Source organism: Mirounga angustirostris, unplaced genomic scaffold (genome assembly GCF_029215605.1).
Source record: "Mirounga angustirostris isolate CCGP_5_RB_7025 unplaced genomic scaffold, mMirAng1.0.hap1 SCAF_8, whole genome shotgun sequence".
Lineage (NCBI taxonomy): Eukaryota > Metazoa > Chordata > Mammalia > Carnivora > Phocidae > Mirounga > Mirounga angustirostris.
Genome location: NW_026991716.1, coordinates 42,860,809 through 42,881,910, shown reverse-complemented (window position 1 = coordinate 42,881,910; position 21,102 = coordinate 42,860,809). Strand labels below are relative to the sequence as shown.

At 41.3% G+C, this 21,102-nt stretch overlaps 1 protein-coding gene across 1 annotated transcript in view; it reads left to right on the top strand.

The window, feature by feature from the left end:
- The window catches only part of TNFRSF21 (TNF receptor superfamily member 21), a 66,087-nt gene extending 48,089 nt beyond the window's left edge, over window positions 1-17,998 (top strand). Inside the window, exons 5-6 of the mRNA XM_045866997.3 lie at window positions 15,051-15,279; window positions 16,574-17,998. Coding sequence (XP_045722953.1) covers window positions 15,051-15,279; window positions 16,574-16,803 — 459 coding nt within the window. The 3' untranslated portion in view covers window positions 16,804-17,998. The remainder of the gene's footprint in view (window positions 1-15,050; window positions 15,280-16,573) is intronic.
- Window positions 17,999-21,102: the final 3,104 nt, after the last annotated feature.

The following is a 21,102-nucleotide window of genomic DNA, read 5'->3' as shown; positions in this document are numbered from 1 at the left end:
GCAGCCTTCCAGAATCCTGTGCGTTCCTCCCGTCCAGGGCATCAGCATTTGGTAGACGCGGCAAAGCAGTGGGACAATAGTTGGAAGTTATTGGGACTTTGCCAAAGCTATTTAAAAACCCTAATACAGCATTCAAAAATGTATGCTATCTCTTTTTTTCCATCCTTTTACTTTGTTTTTTTTTTTTTTTTTCCCTGAGGCTTTATTTAAAGAAAGTCTTTTGTAAGCAGTATATATTTAAGGTTTCAAAAAAAATCTAGTCCGACAGTGCTTGTCATTGAATTAGAGAATTTCAGTGTGGTTACATTTCTCATGTAATTCCTCATATATTTGGAAAATATATATATTTATATATATAAATATAATATAAATATATTTATATTTATATATATAAATATAATATAAATATTTATATATATAAATATAAAATTTATATTATATATATTTATATATATAAATAAATATATATATAATAAATATAAATATATTTATATATATATAAATATAATATAAATATAAAAACCATCTGATTTTTTTTTTGTATTTGTCCTCTCTTTTTTTTTTTCTCTCTTCTTTCTTGCCTTCTTTGTATTAATCAAGTTTTTTTTTTATTATTCCACTTTTCCTCCTCTTGTGGCTTGTTATAAATGTTTTACTTTACTTTTAATGGTTCCCATAGAGATTACAACTTGCACACTTAAATCATGGGGGACGTTTCCTAAGTGTGTACTTCTTACTGTTTCCAAACAGCACGACAGCCTAAGGAGACTTTAATTCTATTTATCCTTCTCTTGCATTATGTTTTTTATTGTCGTGAATTTTAACACCACACATTTCTTAGCCCCCAAAAGGCATAATTAGTATGGTTTAACACAGTCAGGATTCACATGGATTTACCTGCATATTGATCTTTTCTGTTGTTCTTCATTCCTTTCTGCAGCTTCAACTTCTACGTGAGTCATTTTTCTTTGGCCTCAAGAATACTTAGTGCAGGTTTCTAGCAATAAATTCTGTTTTTCTGTGTCTGGAAAATGCCAACTAAATAAAAAAATTGCATTATTTGCCCCCCCTTTTTAAAAGATTTTATTTATTTATTTGACAGAAAGAGAGCTCTGAAAGAGAGAGAGCACAAGCAAGGGGAGAGGCACAGGGAGAGGGAGAGAAGCAGGCTCCCTGCTGAACAGGGAGCCCAACTTGGGACTCGATCCCAGGACCCTGAGATCATGATGTGAGCCGAAGGCAGACGCTTCTGACTGAGCCACCCGGGCACCCGTGCCCTTTGTTTTTGAAGGATAGCTGGAAAAGAGAATTTAGTTTGACTGTTATTTCCTCCTGCTGCTTTCATATCTGGATTTAAGTTTCCCCTGCTAAAGAGCAAAGGGGATGTCGTGATTTTATGTTCCTATCTATATTACATAACAAATTAGGTGTACAGTATTTTACCAGACACTTTGGGCAACGCAAAGATGAGTATAAAACGGGGTCAGTGCTGTCAAGGAAGCTTACAGTTGAATGGAAGAAACATATATACTTAACATGGTTTAAGGGAATAAATCCACAAGAGTGGGAGGAGGGAATTTGCCGGATGTATAGCTAATCAGTCGGCCATTACGGCCCCAAATGGGAACAGGAGTGTAGAGATGTGTGCCAGGTTAAATTCTGCCCTGGCAGCATATCACTTTGGGAACATTCTGGTAAGTTACCTGGCTCTCTGCCTCAGTTTGTTCTTGAGGAAATGGGAACCCCGTTAGTGCCTGTCCTGTGAGCTGTTGTGAGGATTAGTTGAGTGTGTCCCACAGTAAGTACCTGGTGAATGTTTACTATTCATAGTTGCAATTATTTCCCGATTCTAGAGGCAAGCAAGATGGAAGAAGGCTCCTAAGTAGCACCAACTCATTCACAGAATGGATCCTTTAAATCCTGAACACTGAGGGGTTCGTTACTGACTGTCGGGTGGGGAGGCACCTCCAGTTCCAACACTGCTTAAAGTGGGAGGTTGAGTATCAGGGTTGCCATCTGGGTTCAGTGCCCAAGAACTGGAAATTCCAGCTAATTGTAAATATTTATTCCTTACTGCCTGAGCAAATGTTCCTAGGCTGGGGATGTTTTCTCTAGTGAAGAAACAAAGGTGATGGTATGTGTGAAGATAATGGTCTGCTTTCTCACTGGCTGTCAGAAAAAGGGAAACAAAATTGAGCAACTGAATTTCTAGGTTTACTCTCCCCTCCCCTCCCCTCTGCTTTCCCCTTCCTCTCCCCGCCTCCCCCCTCCCCTTCCCCTCCCCTTCCCCCTCCCCTCTTTTGCTCTTTCCTTTTCTTTCCTGGACTTGATGTATTCAAATAGGCTTAACCAGTGCGCTCTTTTTCTTTTTTTCCACTGCTTGGAGGGGGTGGACTTGTTTTTTTTCTCTATAGGAAACCTTGGGTAAATGATTTCTCGGACTCAGATTTTTCTATTTAACATGGGAAATCAAGTAGTTATCAGAATTAAATGAAGTACTGTTTTGTTAAACTGTGGGATAGAAGAAAGTGAGGTAGTAAAGCGATGCTTACTGGCTAGGTTCGGCAGTAATTGTGATTTGAATTTCAGTATCCCTTTTTTGTCTTATTTTGATAAGGGATGGAAAAAGGAATTTTATGTACATTAAAAAATGCTAATCTTAAAAACAACCACAAGAATTTAAAATAATATGAAGTGTTACTTCAGCTGTCTGCTTTGACCAGAGACTCACAAATGTAAAAAATTGGTGCTGGGGTGGCACCTGGGTGGCTCAGTCGGTTAAGCGTTGGACTCTTGGTTTGGGCTCAGGTCATGATCTCAGGGTTGTGAGATCAGCCCCACGTCGGGCTCTCTGTGCTCGGTGCAGAGTTTGCCTGAGATCCTCTCTCCCTCTCCCTCTCCCTCCACCCTCCCCTCCAGAAAGAAAGAAAGAAAGAAAGGAAGAAAGAAAGAAAGAAGGAAGGAAGGAAGGAAGGAAGGAAGAAAGAAAGAAAGAAAATCTTTAAAATAAAAAAGAATTGGGGCTCGTCAGGCAGGGGAGTATCTTATCATTCCTTCCCTCCTTCCATTAGATTAGATAGAGTAAAACTACACTAGTGGACCTGAAGCCAACCTTGTTGTGGGCTGCCGTGTAGTAGAATGAGATTCTTGATCCCTTCCAGAAACCATGCAGGAGACCTATGTCCCAGAGACCCTCCCCCCCCCGCACCTCCCCCCCCCCCCCCACTAGAGTAGACAGCGTTTGGAGACTGGATGGCTTTGAATCTCAACAGCGCCAGGAGCACTGGGCTTTCTGTTTTGGCAAGGACAGCACCACTGCTTCTGCACAGAGGGAATTACAGTTGCTGATTTATTTTTTTTGTTTACCAGCTGCAGGATGCAACTGTCCTTATCTATGGTCTGACTGAGACCAGCTATTTTCAGAAATTTAACACAGTGAGGGCGCGTTGAGGCAAATACCAGCTGTAGGTTTAACTGCTGGCTTTTTGGCTGTTCAAATTTGTCTTTGTCTTTAATGTGCTAGTTGGTCATCTCTGAGAAAATAAGGATTACTACCCCCAGGCCCTAAGTTGTTAGCTGAACTCGCCTGGATCTTGCGCCTGCCCTCTGCCGTGTGACCACAGCGCTGAGGGGCATTTGAGGTCAAGTTACTTTCTTTGCAGCGTGTGACTGTGGGCTCTGGGGAACCCCTGGTGTGGTGAGAAGGGGACTTTATAAAGGGATTGCTGCCACACAGGAGGCCCAGGTCCTTTTAGCTGTGCTTGTGGGGAGGGCGGTCATCGTGTACAAAGAAGCGAGATCTGTGAATAAGCTGTTAGGTGTTCAGTGTCGTTTCAGGCCGTTCTACTTATTATATTCCAAGGTTTCATTTAGTTAGTCAACAACCTTTTGTCGAGCACCAGCTGTGTTTCTGGTACTATGTAAAGGAAGGTGGTCTCCGGGCCTTTCAGTAGCTCAGTCACCGAGATGGAGACTCTTGTGCAAATAATGACAATTCAGTGTGATCAGCAGATGTTAGAACAGAAGGGTACACAGGAAATTATAAGGTTGTAGAGGAAGGCAGGGGTACTGACCCACCAAAAAACACATAGAAAACAATAGCAGACATATATTTGTCCATTTGAAAGTCATTTTTTTTTTTAAAGATTTTATTTATTTATTTGACATAGAGAGACACAGAGAGAGAGGGAACACAAGCAGGAGGAGTGGGAGAGGGAGAAGCAGGCTTCCCGCAGAGCAGGGAGCCCGATGTGGGGCTCGATCCCAGGACCCTGGGCCCATGACCTGAGCCGAAGGCAGACGCTTAACAACTGAGCCACCCAGGCGCCCCTGAAAGTCATTTTTAAAGAAAAAAAAAAAAACAGACTGTAGTTTCTTTCAAGACTGGATTTTGGTCCTCATCCCTGAGATTTTCCATCTGGTTTCTGCCTACGGAGCCCTACCTCCTTGATCACACCAAGGGCTTCTCAAGCCTTTGACTCTGCAAAGAACACTTGTTTTACTGAGAATCTTGTTGTGTTTTGCTCGGTTGCAAGCTTTTCAGAAAGCTTTCACTGTTGTGCAGTGTGAAAAGTACAGGAATAAAGGTACGATGTCTCACTTCATGGCAGGGCTGGAGTTCGAACTTTGAATCTCTAAGAACTAATAGAAGGAACCGGTGCATCCAACAATTTGACTTTTGACTTCTTAAGTTCATAGCTGCCCGTAAGGATCTGGGGAGGATTAGAGAGAGTGTAGATACCAGAGATCATATAGATAAATGCCCAGTTCTGCACTTTGAGTGCAGGGGCTCATTGAATAGGGGCTCAATACATGTTTGCTGCTATCTTCTATGTTGAAATTTGAATTCTGCATTCTCCTTTGCTGACTCAGGAGCAAATGATACCACTCTGCACATTAAGGAGAAAGGGAACCAACATTTGCTGAGTATCTACTGTTTCCCAAACCCTGGGTGCTTGACATCTGTGATTACCTAGCAAGCTTTCATGGTCCTGAGAGGTATAGGTTGGCATTAGAATTCAGACATATTTCTGTATTTTGTTGAAGGCCATGTTCAGTGTATGATGCGCCATTATACACATGACTAAGGAAGCTATTAAAACATTACCATTTATAGTTGTAAGATATATCCCTATTTGAGAGATGTTAAAATGTGAAAAAATATACACCATAGAATTAATAAAATATGATAGTTGAGCTTGAGTGTACAGTTTATAAGGAGAAGTCTAGAAGCAGATTCTTGGGGTCTTGAGATCGATACACTCTCTCTCTTAACATGTATTCACACATGCTCTTTTTTTTTCTTTTTAAAATTGCCTTTAAGGATAAGATCGATTAACATAAGCAACTTATTTAGTAAACACAAATGGAACACCCATTAGGGTTCGAGCCCTGTGCCAGACACTGGAGATACTAGATGAAAACTCATGCATACAAAACACATACAAAACAAAACACAAAAACAGGGAATCCTCCCTGAAGATGCTGACAGTTTTATAGGAGGGATAGGTATGAGCCACAATTTAGACGATATTCTGTGGATTTGAAGTGGCCTTTTATTTTTCTCCTGAGACACAGTGCCTCCATGTTCAGAAAAGGCCGAATTTATTAGTTGATGACACTTTCCACCCCTTAATACACACCCTTACTGAATTTCTCAAAGAATCCACTGAGAGGAAATCAGAATCAATATTGTGAAAACAAGCTTATTTTCTCCATCAACTACCAGTGCTGGATATCATATTTTTACTTATTTTTGGAGACAAAACTCATATCTGGATAAAGCTTCATAGCTTCCAGTTTGGGCCTAGCTTCTCCATCCTATGTTTATGAGACTGTCTCTTGATCTGTTATAACTCATGTGCCCATAGCAGATGCACTTGCTAATGAGAAATTGCACCATGGTCAACAGTCGGTTTTATGATACACCAGTTGATTTCAACATTTTAAACACTTATTCCTCATATTCTTTGGGAGCATCAGCTGTCACTCCTGATTTTCCCATTACATTTTTTTTTCACAGAGAAACTTTGATTTATCCACAGTTGGGCTTTGTCAAGGGACATGGAATGACCAACCATTAAAATGACTTGTCACCAAAAAAAGAACTAGAAAAAAACACGGGGAAATTCTTTGTTTTTAATCTCACAACAGTAGGTAAGTCTCTTCTGACAATGATAGAAAACACTGAAGTCATACAAGAAAGAATCAACTCCTTAACAATAAATGTACAAGCCAGAAAGCATCATAGGCAAAATCAAAAGACAGAATAATGACTGGGAGAAGTTGTTTGCAACATAGGGTTAAGAGCCTTAAAAAAAAAAAATGAAGAGCTTTTACAAATTAATTAAGAGATCAATGACCCAAAAGATAAATGGGCAGTCTGTGAACAAGAGAGTTCACAGAAAAGGAAATACTGAAGATTCTTAAAGGTATAGGTTTTTTAGCCTTGTTCAGAATAAGAAGAATTAAAATGGAAACCTACACTGAGATACAATTTTAAGCTCTTAGATGGTAAGGAGGGAAAAGTATGACACCATTTTTTTTGTGTTGTGAGGGTGTAGGGAAAGAAGCACAGTATCCATTGCTAATGTGTGTGTACATTAGCCCAACCCTTATGGAGAACCATCTGTATTATCTACCAAAGCGTATGGCAGTTGACTACTGACCTTGCACTCCCAGGAATATGTCCTACATGTAGTCGCACCTACCTCCGCCACGTGTGTAGAAATTGCAAGTCCAAGTATTCCTCTGCATAAATGCCCTTCAACAGAGAATTGGTCGTGTAAGTTGTGGAACGTCCACACAGTGGAACAGTCTGCACTTGTCGAAAGGAGTTAGTCAGCCGTTGATGTGCTAACCTCAAGAACTGTTTTTAAATGGAAAAAAGGCAAAGTGCAGAACAGTGGGTGCGCTCGGCCACCATATTGTGTTAAAAAAAAGTAAAAGTAAAAAAATGTAATAAATACAGAAGAGCTGGGATCAGGTGGAGACTATATATTACCTATTTATTGGTATATCGACTGTGTGGAAGAGGACACGAGGAACTGGTAAGAGTCACCACCAGCAGGGGGACTGAGTAGCTGAGGGAGAAGTATTGTTCATGGTAGCCCCTTTCATACTTTTGGAATTATGTACCAGGTATAGTTCTAATTCTAAGAATGCATCCAACTAATAATTTTATTAAATAATACTAATTTAATCAAATTGAGCAGGTTCAAAACACTTTGAGTCACTGAGATGAGCTTGAGCCTTCTTACCTCAAGGTCATGAGTTTCCTATGAAGTTCCTTTCTATCTTCCACAACGCCTTAAGGCAAGCTTGTAAGATTCATGCAACTTCTTTTCATGGTTAGAATTGTTCAAAGGCTGTTTTGTGGGAAAGGCTTCCTAATGGGTTCTCAGTGAGTGAAATTTGAGGAAGCCCACGTCATTTCCAGCAGCATGATCTCCTCATGTGTCCATGGGGCTGAGCTTTTGTAAGGCTCAGCAGTATGTCTGAATGTGAGTGAGCTCCAGCTCTGAACTAAGAGAGCCCACTTACTCTTATCTAATCACTTCCTTTCTAGTCCGTGAGTCAGCTCAGGGCTGCAGTGTTACTGTTGATGTCCGCAGCCGGGACAGCTTACAGACACATGCGCCTGCAGCTGGGCGGGGCTCACCCTCCCCGAGCCAGCTGGTTCTTACCAGCTCTAGCAGCTTCCTACAGCACTACTTGGGGCTTCCTCTGGCTCTTCCCCTCTGCATCCAGGAGAGGAACAGATCCCTTATTTAGGGCAAGGATTGGCCACCTTGACTTAAATGTGGGTGGATTCGTAGGCTTTGGGATTCAGTTTTGAAGTTAACTCTTAGAAATAAACAGAATTGATGGATGACATATACACGCAAGACTGGCAACTATCTTGACTTGGGCTTGGGGTAGTTCAGGGAGAAACACACTCTGGCCAGCTAACCTGGGATAAAGTTTAAATATAGCCTTAAGGAAGGTTGCAACTGATACAAAATACTTTCATTAGGCTATGCTTGGATAGATCTAGGGTGGGTGTAAGGTGTCTTTTAAAACAATTTCCCAGTGGCTTTGTCATTTTTTGGCCAAGGTAATCCTCTGAGCCTCCCAAGGGTGAGTTCCTTCATTCTGTGGGCCCTGCTGGGGCTCCCAGCTCTCGGAGGCTCAGTGTCCACTCAGCTCTGCTACGGTGGTGGTCTGACAAAGGGCTTCCCAGGGAAGCTAAGCAGGGCTTCTTGGCATTGCACTCCTGTTGCAGCTTCCATCCCATGACCTCCAGTGGCCTTGGGGGGATCTAGACCACATAAGACCAGCAATGTCTGCTTGGCAACTGATGATTTTGATTTAAGTGTTAGCCCCGTTCCCTGCTTATGCAATGGAAGCATCTCCTTATCTCCCTTTCCTGTGGCAGGGACTGGGCAAGAGAAGAAAGACGGAAAGACAACAACAGACTAAAGAGTCAGAAGCGTAGGAAAAGTTTGGGGAATTTTTGTCTTATAGTTATTTGGCTGTTAGCCCTCTTGTATAATTATTTTCTGAACTAAAAAATAAGGCTTACGAAACAAAAAAAGTTGAAAACACAGTACAGCAAACACCCATAAACTTACCAACTAGATTTAACAGTTAATTCACATTTTAACATCTTTGCTTTATCTATATACATGCATGTATATTTCTAGTTCACATTTCCATTTCCAAGACTTCCTTCCAAATTTCTTTAAAACTGATACTACTTCTGAGGGCTAAGGAATCAGCACCTTCCCGTGTCCTTTTTTTATTTTTGTTTGCAAAAAAAATTTTACTGGGTAAATTTGGATCATGCTTGCCAAGACCTCTTACTCTGAGTTGAATTTAATAAGAATTCACACTAGAGGAATAAAGTCATTGTCTCCTACTCATTTTTCCTTTTTATTAAGTTGGGGACCACTGCTGTATTTGTTTCATTTTTTTAAGGAGAAATCATTGTATTTCTCAGGTATTATTCACTATCTGAACTTAGGAATAGAATAGATTCAGATAATTTTTGGAGAAACAGTTGGTAACTGTCATTATCTGAACCCTCATTTATATCTGAAATCCTGGAACTACATAGATTTAGATAACAAAGCTCTCCTTATTATCTGCATTCCTGTTCTCTAAACACAGGAACTACATAGACTCAGTATCTAGATACTCATATGTCAAGGGAGATAGCCCTTGCTTTTATCAGAGCCCATTCTTATGTACTTACTAGACCTATAGGAGGTCATGAAATCTAATTTGATTTCGATTACATGAGCTCTTGGGAGAGCAGGGGTAACAAGCTTGACATACTATCATCATCCTTAAATAATTTTAGTTATGTATTTATTTGTGACTGTAATTCCTTTGAGATGAAATTTTAGTGGCAATCGAATGTGTTTGTTTTTTTTAAACAGTCACTGGTCTGTTGGGATCTGGAATATTTTCAAATACAAAGCCAAGTTATTGGGCCACAGTTGAAGTGTCTGATATTTACAGAATCTCTCATCTTTATCTCAGAGCGAGAGTGTGAGCTTGCCATTGAGTTACAGATCCTTGTGGACCCTGCCTTTTGCCCCTTCCCTCTGGCTCAGAAGCCAGAGCAGCATCTTGTGGTCATGTAATTGCTTGTATTGCGTGTATGGGGGTTTGACATTTCCTATAAATGTCTAGTGGGTCCAGACAGAGAAGTGACATAGCTCAGCAAGGAGGATCACTTAGAAACTAGACGAACCTGATCTTGAATCCTTGCTTTGTGACCTTGGGCAGGTTATGCAAACCTCTTAGAGGCTCAGTTTTCTCATCTGTCAGATGAAGCTCATAAGCACTACCTTCACAGCGAATGGATTACTTATATTTCATGCTGAATCATTTTGCACAGTACTGGTATTGGTTTATTTCTTAAAGTCCCTGTTGTTTACTGGATCTGAGCAACAAGCTGGTCAGCTCAGATGGAATAGCAATTAGTTTTCATTGAATTTAGCAAATGGGCTTTTAAAAACCGTTATTGAAGTGATGGAAAATTTCACAAATGTGGCATAGGATTTTCCCCACTTTCTAAGTGTTGAATGAGGTCTGGAGGGAAAGTTCAGTGGAAAGGGTAACCTTTGACTGTAAGGAAGCTTCTTCTTGAACCTATCAGGCATATCTGGCTATAGAGTGGGGGAAAAGGGGCCATGTCGAATCCAACTAGGTAGTGCCTGGAGCCAAGGGGTTAAGTTGAACCCCTTTAGCAGATTGGCAAGGAGCATCTAAGCTGGGTAATTAATGCTTCATTTCAGGGGGTCATTGATGCATCAAAGTTGTTAATTAGTTTTATGAAAACAGATTGTGCAACCACAGGAAGATTGTAATTGGGTAGTAATTGAAAATAACGCAGTGGTAAACCTTAGTTGGGTGAATCAGTCGGGGGGTAACTTGAAAGGAGAAAGGGAGTTGGGGCGGGTGGGTTGGGGGCGGGGAGAATGGCATAGCAAGAGGAGGGCAGACAATAAATAAAACATAAGTTGAACAGAGATGACCTGGTCTATCATTTTTGTTCAGAAATGAGGAAACAGGTCTAAGGAGGGAAGGGATTTTTCTAAGACCACACAGCCAGTTAGAGGTCTGTTTCCTCTCTTCCCTTGCAGTGAAATCCCAGGATATTAATGACTTTGATGTTTAGGAGTTGACTATGAGGAACATTACAATGCATGCTGGAAAGACTGCTTCTGAGGCAGAGAGTATACTTAGGAAAGCTGCTAGATCATAGGAGGGAAGAAAGGTAGTCTTAGAACCTTGTTTCATTTCACTTTTGCCATGACCAAGACTTGCAAGGATGTTCCTTTACCACCCATTACTGGACCATCCCCAAGGACTAGAAGACTCTTCAGCCTCCACAGCGTATCCTCTTAAGAAGGGCCAGTCGACGGGGAAAGTGCTTTTTGGTTTGATACTAAAAGAGAAGATTTATTTTTGAGCTTCAGTTTCAGGTTGTAATTCAGCTGAGCCCCCGGAGTGGGCACTTCACTTTGGAACCTGTAGGAGCAGAGGGTTGTCCGGACACAGCTGGAAATGGCTCATTCCAGCGTAGCCCAAATACAGGTTCAGTCCCCGTTCTCACTAACGCGGCTACAAACTTCTATAGCCCAGAGGTGTTCAAGCCCCCAAATTTCAATCAATACTTTGTTTACCTCATCCATTTGGCTGGTTCCTTGGATTCAGTGGTTCTGGTAATCAAAAGGAAAACAGGTCAGCAGAGCAGGTTTAGTTAGGTGTGACTCAGCTGTGGACTTGGAGGTGAACCATTTCTCTCTCTTCCTCTATCACTTGGGACTAATAAATACAGTATCTGGAAGGACTAAGTGTACTTGCATGGAAACTAATCAGGAGGACATTTGGGGGCTCATTTGGCCAAAATAAATTGCATGCTCTTGAAGTTCACACAATAGAACCACTGGTCTGGTTTTGGCTGCTTGGGGAGCTCTCCCCTCATCATCCCTGCCTCCTCCCCTTTCTGTGTGTCTTACCGTCTCTACCTCATTTCCCCAGTGAGTCTTCCAAGTGAGCATGATGAGCTCATGGCTGGGAGGCAAAAAGAATTGTATCTTTTAAGTTTCTGCAAAGGGACTTCGATTATCTGGTGGATAGATTGCCTTCACTGGCCAAGTTTCCCGAGAGGCCTTTCTCTTAAGGCTTAATATGTACCTCACTGCAATAAGTTGGGGGGGCAGTGTTGCCCTTTTAGGCCTGAGAACTCTTAACAAAAGTCTAGAGAGGTGCTCGGACAAGTAGGTGATCTTCCAACTCTCCTGTTCCTTGGCTACCAATATAAATAGGATCCACAGCAGCCATAACATTTTCAAGTTAGCAAAAGGAAAACATACTTATCAGTGGTAACTGCTTTTAAAAAATAACATGTATTGTTTTTATAATTATAAAAGTTAATATTAATATGTCCCTGTAGAGAACCTGGAAGGCTCTAAGATGCATAAGGAATAAATTAAGTCACTTGTAATCTATTTTGTGAATATTTGGATAAGTTTATGTTTACAGCTTTTGCAAGAGGATGAGACTCTTTTCTGACTTTCTTGTTTAGAGTATTTGTCTTTTGGGGCGCCTGGGTGGATCAGTTGGTTAAGTGACTGACTTCGGCTCAGGTCATGATCCCAGATTCCTGGGATCGAATCCTGCATCGGGCTCCCTGCTTAGCAGGGAGTCTGCTTCTCCCTCTGACCCTATCCCCTCTTGTGCTCTCTCTCTCTCTCAAATAAATAAATACAATCTTTAAAAAAAAAAAAGAACTTTAAAAAAAATAGAGTATTTGTCTTTTAGTATCTAAGTCTTTTTAGAGGTGTTCTTTATTTGCTGTGAACTCAGCAGTGAACTTTCTGAATCAATAAAGAATTAATTTATTCCACATATCCTGATGACTTCATTTCAGTTAGAGCTATCATAGGTCATACAATGCTTGAGTTGCTGTGTTGCAATGCAATTTTGATGGGTATTGTAAAGAGTAAGTTCAAGGGAGGAAGGAAATTAAGTTTCTATGAGCAAGGTTTTCTTTTCTTATAGGAAAAAAATGCAAATAACTTTAGAGAAATCTGGAATGCAACTGGGTGCTGTGTATCCTGCATAAAGCAAGGGATACCTACACTTAGTAGCTGAATAGATTTTCTAGGAAGATGGTTGTCACGTGATCTCGGGCTTTGGCTATGGTTGTTAGCCCCACTGTGGCGATGCTAAAACCATTTTTAGGGGCATTTTCATATTCACTTGACTCATTGTTAATTATAAGAGAGCATTCTGCAGCATTCTGTCTTTCTGAATGATGTTGGAAATCATGCATTTAATTTCCATGGGTAGGATCCTCTGGTAAAAGTGGAGAAAAAATTAAATATTTAAAGTTTTGAACTAAGTTCAGGAAATGGGTGGGTGGACTCCTTAGTCTGTTGGCATGTGATTTGGGGGCAGGAATTTCTTTTTTTAAGCAAGAACAGGGCACTATATTGACTGGCCGTGTTGTCCAATGTAATGTTATCCCTGAGAACCAAAGTGTAGACAAGTAAGTGCTCTTTGTCTAATTGAGTGAATAAAAATGTGTATTGGCATGAATGGCCATGTGCATTTTCAGGGCGGAGGGGCACATGCTGGGGCCCTATTGAATTAAAAAATTTAAAAGCATATACATAAAACTTTGTGGATCGGAAGGGGGCAGCTGGGAATGCATTACCCAAGTCTTAAACTCGGGGTATGGGTGGTTGTGCAGAGGACAAATGCTGTTGGAACGGTAGACACGTGCAATAATTGATGGTCTTGGAATCTGCAGTCAGTTGCAAGAATTTCTCAGGCCTTATAGGTTGTAAAAGAGGCAGCTGTGTTTGCTTTGTGCTTTTTACAACTCTTCAATCTAATACTTTGAAATGAGGGTCAATGTCTTCTCGATTGAGGAACTTGAAAATGTTTTGCTTGTCATGTGTAAGTGAAGCCATAGGGTTCTAATGAGTGGTGATGAATACTCCCTGAACCCTGCCCCATGGGATCTGGCCACCTGACTCCCAGATTTGCATCTGTGCCAGAAGAACCAATAAAAAGATTAAGGTCAATGGATTTGGAAGATGCCACAAGTGCCTGCCAGAGTTCTAAAGACTAGTGGCAAATGACAAGCCAAGTAGAGGTATCAAGCAGACCTGAGTTGAGCACTGGCCTTCTCCCAATGGCTATGTGCCCTCTCTGGGCCTTAGTCATTTCACCTGTAAAATGGGGTGATATCACCTATCATTTCCCCACTGCACAGCCGGGTGCAAGCCGTGGTTTTTACCTTCCCCAACCACTGTAGCAGCATCCTAACTGGTCTCTCTACCTTATTTCTTGCCCCCCTAAGATCCATTCTCCGTGTACCAGCCAATGGTCATGAAGCTCACCATCTCCATCTGAAACCTTCTTGTTTGTTTGCTTACTTGTTACTGTCTTTCTGACCCTCGCAGCAGAAGCTTATTTTTGTCCCAATTCTGGAGGCTAGAAGTTTGAGATAAAGGGGTCCTCAGGCTTCTCTCCTTGGCTTGTAGAAGATGGTAGCCTTCACCCTCTGTCTTCACATGGTCTTCCCACTGTGTGTGTCTGTGTCCTAATGGCTTCTTATAAGGACACCAGTCATATTGGAGTAGGACCCAACTATCCCTTAATCACCTCTTTTTGAAGTTACTTAGTTGGCCCTGTCTCCATGTAGTCATATTCTGAGGCTCAGGAAGTTTCGATTTCAGCATATGAATTTTGGGATATATAATTCAACCCATACAGAGGGGAATGTTCTAGATATCATCTAAGACCTTTAACAGCTCTATGAAATTATATTTTAAGTTGGAGGTCTTCCCCTTCACTCTCTTGTCCTGCTCCACTCCTGTGAGGTAACAGTTTCATGCATAAACTTCCTAATTTTTTGGTAAGATTTTATTTCTTTGAGGGGCACCTGGGTGGCTCAGTCGTTAGGCGTCTGCCTTCGGCTCGGGTCATGATCCCAGGGTCCTGGGATCGAGCCCCGCATCGGGCTTCCTGCTCAGCGGGAAGCCCCCTTCTCCCTCTCCCACTCCCCCTGCTTGTGTTCCCTCTCTCACTGTGTCTCTCTCTGTAATAAATAAATAAAATCTTAAAAAAAAAAAGATTTTATTTATTTGGGAGAGAGAAAGCAAGCACGAGTGGGGGGAAGACCAGAGAGAAAAGCAGGCTCCCCACTGAGCAGGGAGCCCATGCGGGGCTCGATCCCAGGACCCTGGGATCATGACCCGAGCCGAAGGCAGACGCTTAACCGACTGAGCCACCCAGGTGCCCCTGCTTCCTAATTTTTAATGCTTACACATAGCTCCACGTATATTTTTGAAGGGTTTAAAAAAGTGTTTATGTGTGTATTTAGCAATAATGTAAGTTATGGACTGTCAGAACAGCAGAATTTATCTATAAAACATTAAATGGGACAAAAAGAACACCTGCGGGGGTTTCAGTTTCATTTTTTTCTCTTTAATTCTTGAAGTATATAATAAAAAAACATTTTTGTTTGTTTACTCCCACAGCTGGAAACTGACAAGCTGGCTCTCCCGATGAGCCCCGGCCCCCTTAGCCCGAGCCCCATCCCCAGCCCCAACACAAAACTTGAGAATTCCACTCTGCTGACGGTGGAGCCTTCCCCGCTGGATAAGAACAAGGGCTTCTTCGTGGATGAGTCGGAGCCCCTTCTTCGTTGTGACTCCACATCCAGCGGCTCCTCCGCGCTGAGCAGGACGGGCTCCTTTATTACCAAAGGTATGGACATTGGCAGGATGGCTACAAGGCGTATTCATTCTGTAAGCCTTCCCCAGAGAAGCCTCTGGGGTTTCTCCCTGGCCAGTTCCACAATCCAGTGGTAGTTGAGTCACTTGGGAGACCTGTCCGGGAAGACCTATCCTAGACCCCAGGATGAGGCTGGCCTCAGAGAAACCACGTCACTAGCCAGCCGGGACCCACCCAGAATGTCTTTCCAGCGCTGATTATCTGGCCAAGAGTCCACATTGGTCGCCCTTTATCCTCATGATGCTATCGAAGGTGTTTCGGGAAGGTCTGATAAAATGTAGTCTGGCAGGTTTTTTTTGAAAATTATTTACCAGGTTTGTAGAATCCAAGGATTTAAAGTGTAACCTATCTTGAGAGTCAGAGTGTAGGTTTCAGTGACTCAAACGAATTAAAATAGCAATGTTTTAAACATTGTGGATTAGTACATTTGGTAAATAATTTGCCACTTGCAGTTTTTAATAGCAGGATAGGGATTGGTATGCACGCTGTATTGATGACAGTTTTGTTCGAAATTTCCCAGTTTGGTAATTCCAATTATATTTTCGTGAAAGGGTTATATTTTATGTTATGTTATAGTTTATGTTTATAAGATACGTTCTATTTTCTATACCTTACCTATTTACATGATCTGTTTTATATTTAAATGAAAGATTTATATTTTAGTTTGTATTTTATGTTCCATGTTATATTTTAGAGAAAGCTTTTTATAATAGTAGTAAAAGTTACACTCCTTCACCTCATTGTGTAAGGTATGACCCAAGAAGCAGTATTTTCTTATTTATGTGCTTTTGCTCTTAGAAGTTTAGTTTTAAAATTTGGCGGTGTAATTAGAAAGTCAGATGAGCAGATTACATTGACTTGGAATTTTTGAGGGGCAAAGGTGAACTGATATCTTTGTTTAGTAAACACATTACAGATGGGGAGAGTGGGTTTTTTTGTTGTTTGTTTGTTTTGTTTTATTTAAGTTTCTGTAAGTATTTCAGCATCCTCCTGAGTTTTAGAAGAATCTAGAAGTCTTGTAAGTCTAGGCAAAGTCATGCTAATGACAATCAGCAACCCATTCGAGCGGTTCCTTGTCTGACCTCCATGAGTCAAATCTTGTTTGTTGTCTTAAGTGCAAGGGTGGGGGGGGACTCTCACCTTGAGGGTGGGGGTGGGAACAGCCTGTGGGGGAGGGGAGCTGTCCCTCCTAGCTCTCCTCCTCTCCTCTGTTTCCCCAGTACAGTCCCTTACCTCTGTCGCCTCCCTTCCCCTCTCCTCCCTGCAGAAAAGAAGGACACAGTGTTGCGGCAGGTACGCCTGGACCCCTGTGACTTGCAGCCTATTTTTGACGACATGCTCCACATTCTGAATCCTGAGGAGCTGCGGGCGATTGAAGAGATTCCTCAGGCTGAGGACAAGCTGGACCGACTGTTTGAGATTATCGGAGTCAAGAGCCAGGAAGCCAGTCAGACCCTCTTGGACTCTGTGTATAGCCATCTTCCCGACCTATTGTAGAACCCGAGGGATACTGCACTCTGGAAATGACTCAATGTAGTGGCAGGGTGGTTTTTCGTTGGTTTTGTTTTTGTTTTTCTAGTTTTTGGGGGGCGTGTGTGTGTGTGTGTGTGTGTGTGTGTAAGAGTATATGGCCAGTGTTTTGAGTTCGTTCTTTCTTTTTTTAACCCTTCTAGGAAGTTAGTTTATAAGCCTTCTCAAGGTGTAACTGTTGAAAAATACCCACCACTAAAGTTTTTTAGGTTCCATATTTTCTCCGTTTTGACTTCTTACGTATTTTCAGAATTGTTCTGTGCACTTTAAATTCGCTTAATGTACCACAAATGCAGTGTGACTTTCCCTGCACACTGGATTGTGAGGCTCTTCTTAAAAGTATAATGGCATCTTGTGAATTCTCTAAGCAGTCTTTCATGTCTCAACATCCACATCTGCTTTTTTTTTAATGATTACTATTTTTATTATTATTTGTAATTTACAAATTTTCCTAAGGGTTGAAGAAATGTAATACCCCGTTGAGTTACTGTAATACAATTAGATTTTGAGTTCTCTTTTTAATATGCCTTGGTGTAGAGTTCATATTCATGGCTGAAACTTGACCACACTGTTGCTGATTGTATGGTTTTTCACTTGAGCACCGTGTAGAATGCTTCATTACTTGTGCTTCTCTTATGCTAATATGCTCTGGGCTGGAGATAGGAAAGCCTCAAGCCATCAGAACTTGCTATTTAAGTGGCTTGACAACTGAGCCACCAAAGAACTTGAACTTCATCTTTTAGGAATTGAGCTGTTCTGGAACATACTACTGCACTTTGGAAAGTCACAACTGAGTGCCAGGGGCACCTTTTTCCATAGGGAATTTGCCCAGCTTTGCTTTAAAAGATGTCTTGTTTTTTTATACACACATAGTCGGTAGGTCCAGTCCGCCTCAAGGCCTTGGTCTTGGTGGGTCTCCTTCATCCTTCAATCACTTTAATTAAAAATGGCTGCAGCTATAAGAACTCTTGTCTGACATATTTACAACTCTGCTCCCATTTATAAACCTGCGCTCTCTCTAATGCTCAGTTGGCAGACTCGAATGCAAAGGTGGCGTAGACTGCCTTTGTGTGGGCGGGGTTTGTGGGTCGTGGTGAGGGACTGATATCAGAAAAATGCCTTCAAGTGTACTAATTTATTAATAAATATTAGGTGTTTGTTACTTGAGTAGTTTGAGTGTATTTACTACTTGCCTTATACATGTGCTGAAGTTATAACTCTTTGATGAGTCTCTTGGAAAAGAATGTGTGTATTCTAAAAATCTCAGCATTTCTGATCTGTAAATCATGCAAATTAACAAAGCTTTGTGTCTGAAAGAGTATCTGGAGATATGTAGAGAAGGATGGCCAAGTGTTAAAGACGACCAAGCATTTCCTGGTCTTTTGAGGGTAAATCTAAGGCTCCTGTTTTGGAGTTCGTCTCTATTTTTAGAAAGGAGGATTTGGAGGTGGAGAGGTGAAAATGATGACCAGGCCCTGGAGTATATTCTTACTCATGTCCATCGAGGAAGTTTACCACTCGTGGGGGTTCTATACCAGTTCACAGGCTTCTGTGTGAAACTTCTTTCTCCCTGACTAACTTTGGGGGGCTTTCTTGGCAATAGGGCAAGGTAAAGTCTTATGTGGATGGGATATATTACATCACATTATAGGTATTGTTTTATATTATACTGTATCTTGTATTTGATCACATAACCGCCTTAGCCTGGGAACCCTGGCTCTATAGAATTCCAATGGCCAGGACCTCAGCAATTTTAAGTTCCTCTTTCAGTGGGAAAGTAGAAGTAGATGGCCTGTCTGAACACTTGGACTCCTATGTCAGTGACATTAAAGGGGTTTTCTGCTTTCATCCACGTCCACGTGGCTGGTTTCTAGAGAACCATTCTGGCATTTGGGTTATGGTTCTCAGGCCAGGTTTCCCTTCCTCTTTTGTCAACAGAAGACAGAAACTCTTCCCAAACGAAAAGCAAACTAGAATGGGTCAGAGATAGTAAGGGAGGAGACAGAGTGTGTTTTTCAGAGGATTTCATGACAGCCACTTCTTTTTTGGGCGTTGAAAACATGAATCAATGTTGTGGTTATTAAGTTTGTAAGTTATTCATAGCTTGGGGATTATGATTTTCTTAACCATTTATGCAGCTTTATACTTTACAAAGTGTTTTTTACATTGTCTTGTTGAAACTTCATAACTATCTTACAGGTACTATTTTTGTACCCATTCTGTAGATGAAAAATAGGCTTATAAAGGCTAAGGTGCTTGCTTAAGGCTCTACAACAGAGTTGTAGAGATCAGACTTGAATCTGAATCCAAGGCTCTTTACTCAGGACTGATAACGAGAACTACTTTGTCAGGCTGAACCAGTGGACCCAGAGATCACAGTGATGAAATTTATTTGGCTTATAAGGAAAGCCTGATAAATTAAATTCAATAAATAATTATGAACTTATAGGAATGGGGTAGCATCTTTTGATGATCCAAGGGAAAGGGACGTAGAAGTTGTGGTTAAACAGAAGTTTCATATAGAATTAACATAATATAGAGCTTACCCCCTCCAAAAAAGCAACCCCAAAGTGCATTATTAAAAAAAAATATATATATATATATATATATATAATGTTTGGGTCAGAGTTTATGAGAGTCTGATTTATATATTTTGTGGCTCACTTTGGAGGTTTTCTCAGGTTTGAGCTGCCTGACTTTGAGGGCTATGCTGAACTAGAAGGTTTCCAATGTGGGGGTTGGAGGGATAACCAGAAGAGTAAGAAACAGAATCAGGAGCAATTGTTGAGAAATCTAAACCTGATGACAAAGATCATTTGGGTGGGAGAAAGACTATCTTCAGTTATTTGCAGGGCTAAGGCAGAGACAATTTCTTTTTTTTTTAGAGAGTAATACTGTTTCCTCTATAGGCCAATTGAGGTTAAATGTAGAGGAGCTTTTAACCATTTAGATCAGGCTGCTTTTCAAAGGAGAAAATGACTCCTACTCTGGGGAAAAGCTGGACATGCTTCAGTGGTTCTCAACCTTGCATGTAAATAACCACCTGGGAATGAGCAGTCCTATAAAGGCAGGTTCCCAGAGAGTTCGATTCAGAAGGTTTGTGGTGAAGCAGAGAACCAGCATCTCACACCATTTTTTCTGGAAACTCATGTTGGGCTAAGTGCTTGAGATCCTTGCCACTGTGGACTGCCACAGCACTTGGGAGCTTGTTAATGCATAACACTTTGCTATGCTCCTTAAACTTTAATGAGCAAATGAAACACTTGGGGATCTTGTTAAAATGCAGATTCTGTTTCAGTTGTTAGGGGGTGGGTACTTAGGTGACGTGGATGTTAGTGGTCTCTAGATCACACTGAGGAGCCCATGACTGTGCCTCGGTTTCATGCAGAATAGTGCCAACATGGGAAAAGACTACACGAATTCCCAATGAGAGAAGTAAACAATTTCTGACAATCTGAGGAGATTTCCAGAGTCAGGTAGTCCTGGACTGGTCAAGATCTACAGCAGTGGTTCTTGATCCTGGTTGCACATTGAGATCAGCAGGGGAGCTTTGGGAAATCCGATGCCCAGGCTAAACTTCATACCACTTATGCCAGAATGTAAGCGCCTGGGACCCAGGTATGAGCATTTTTTTAAAGCTCCCCAGGAGATGCCAATGTGTAGTCAGCTTGGACAGCCACTGATTTGAGAGTTTGTGAAGAGAGTGCTTCTCAATCCTCACCCCAGATCTGATGGATAAATCTTAACAGGGAGTTAACCTGGAAATCTGCAATTGTGATTTTGCTATACATAGTCCCACTCAACTCTGCAGACTTGCTTTAGAACCCATAACCCTACTGTAAAATTCTATATAACTGTTAAGAATTGATACACTACCAAGCATGGATGGGGCAACATCTTAAAGCTTCATTGCACTGATGAATAATTGATTGATGCAACTGATCAATTGTTCATGGCTTTGAGCATTATGTATAAGGTATGATTAACCAAGAACGTTTGGGATGTGATGTTATTCTGATTTGTGTTTCTATATATATTGGATTGAAGGTTTGCCAATTTTCAAAAATAAAGTAAGATCTGATGAGTCATAAACTGCACTGACTATGTCATAGAATCTCAGACTGTTGTAGCCCCTGGGCTCTGGGACCATAGATCTCATTGTACAGTCCTGTAGATGCATCAGGCACCTCTCTTAAACTTCGATTTGAGCAATGGAGATGTGATCCATCTCTTGTTAGCAAAATTGTGGCCCTTACCTTTGTAAGG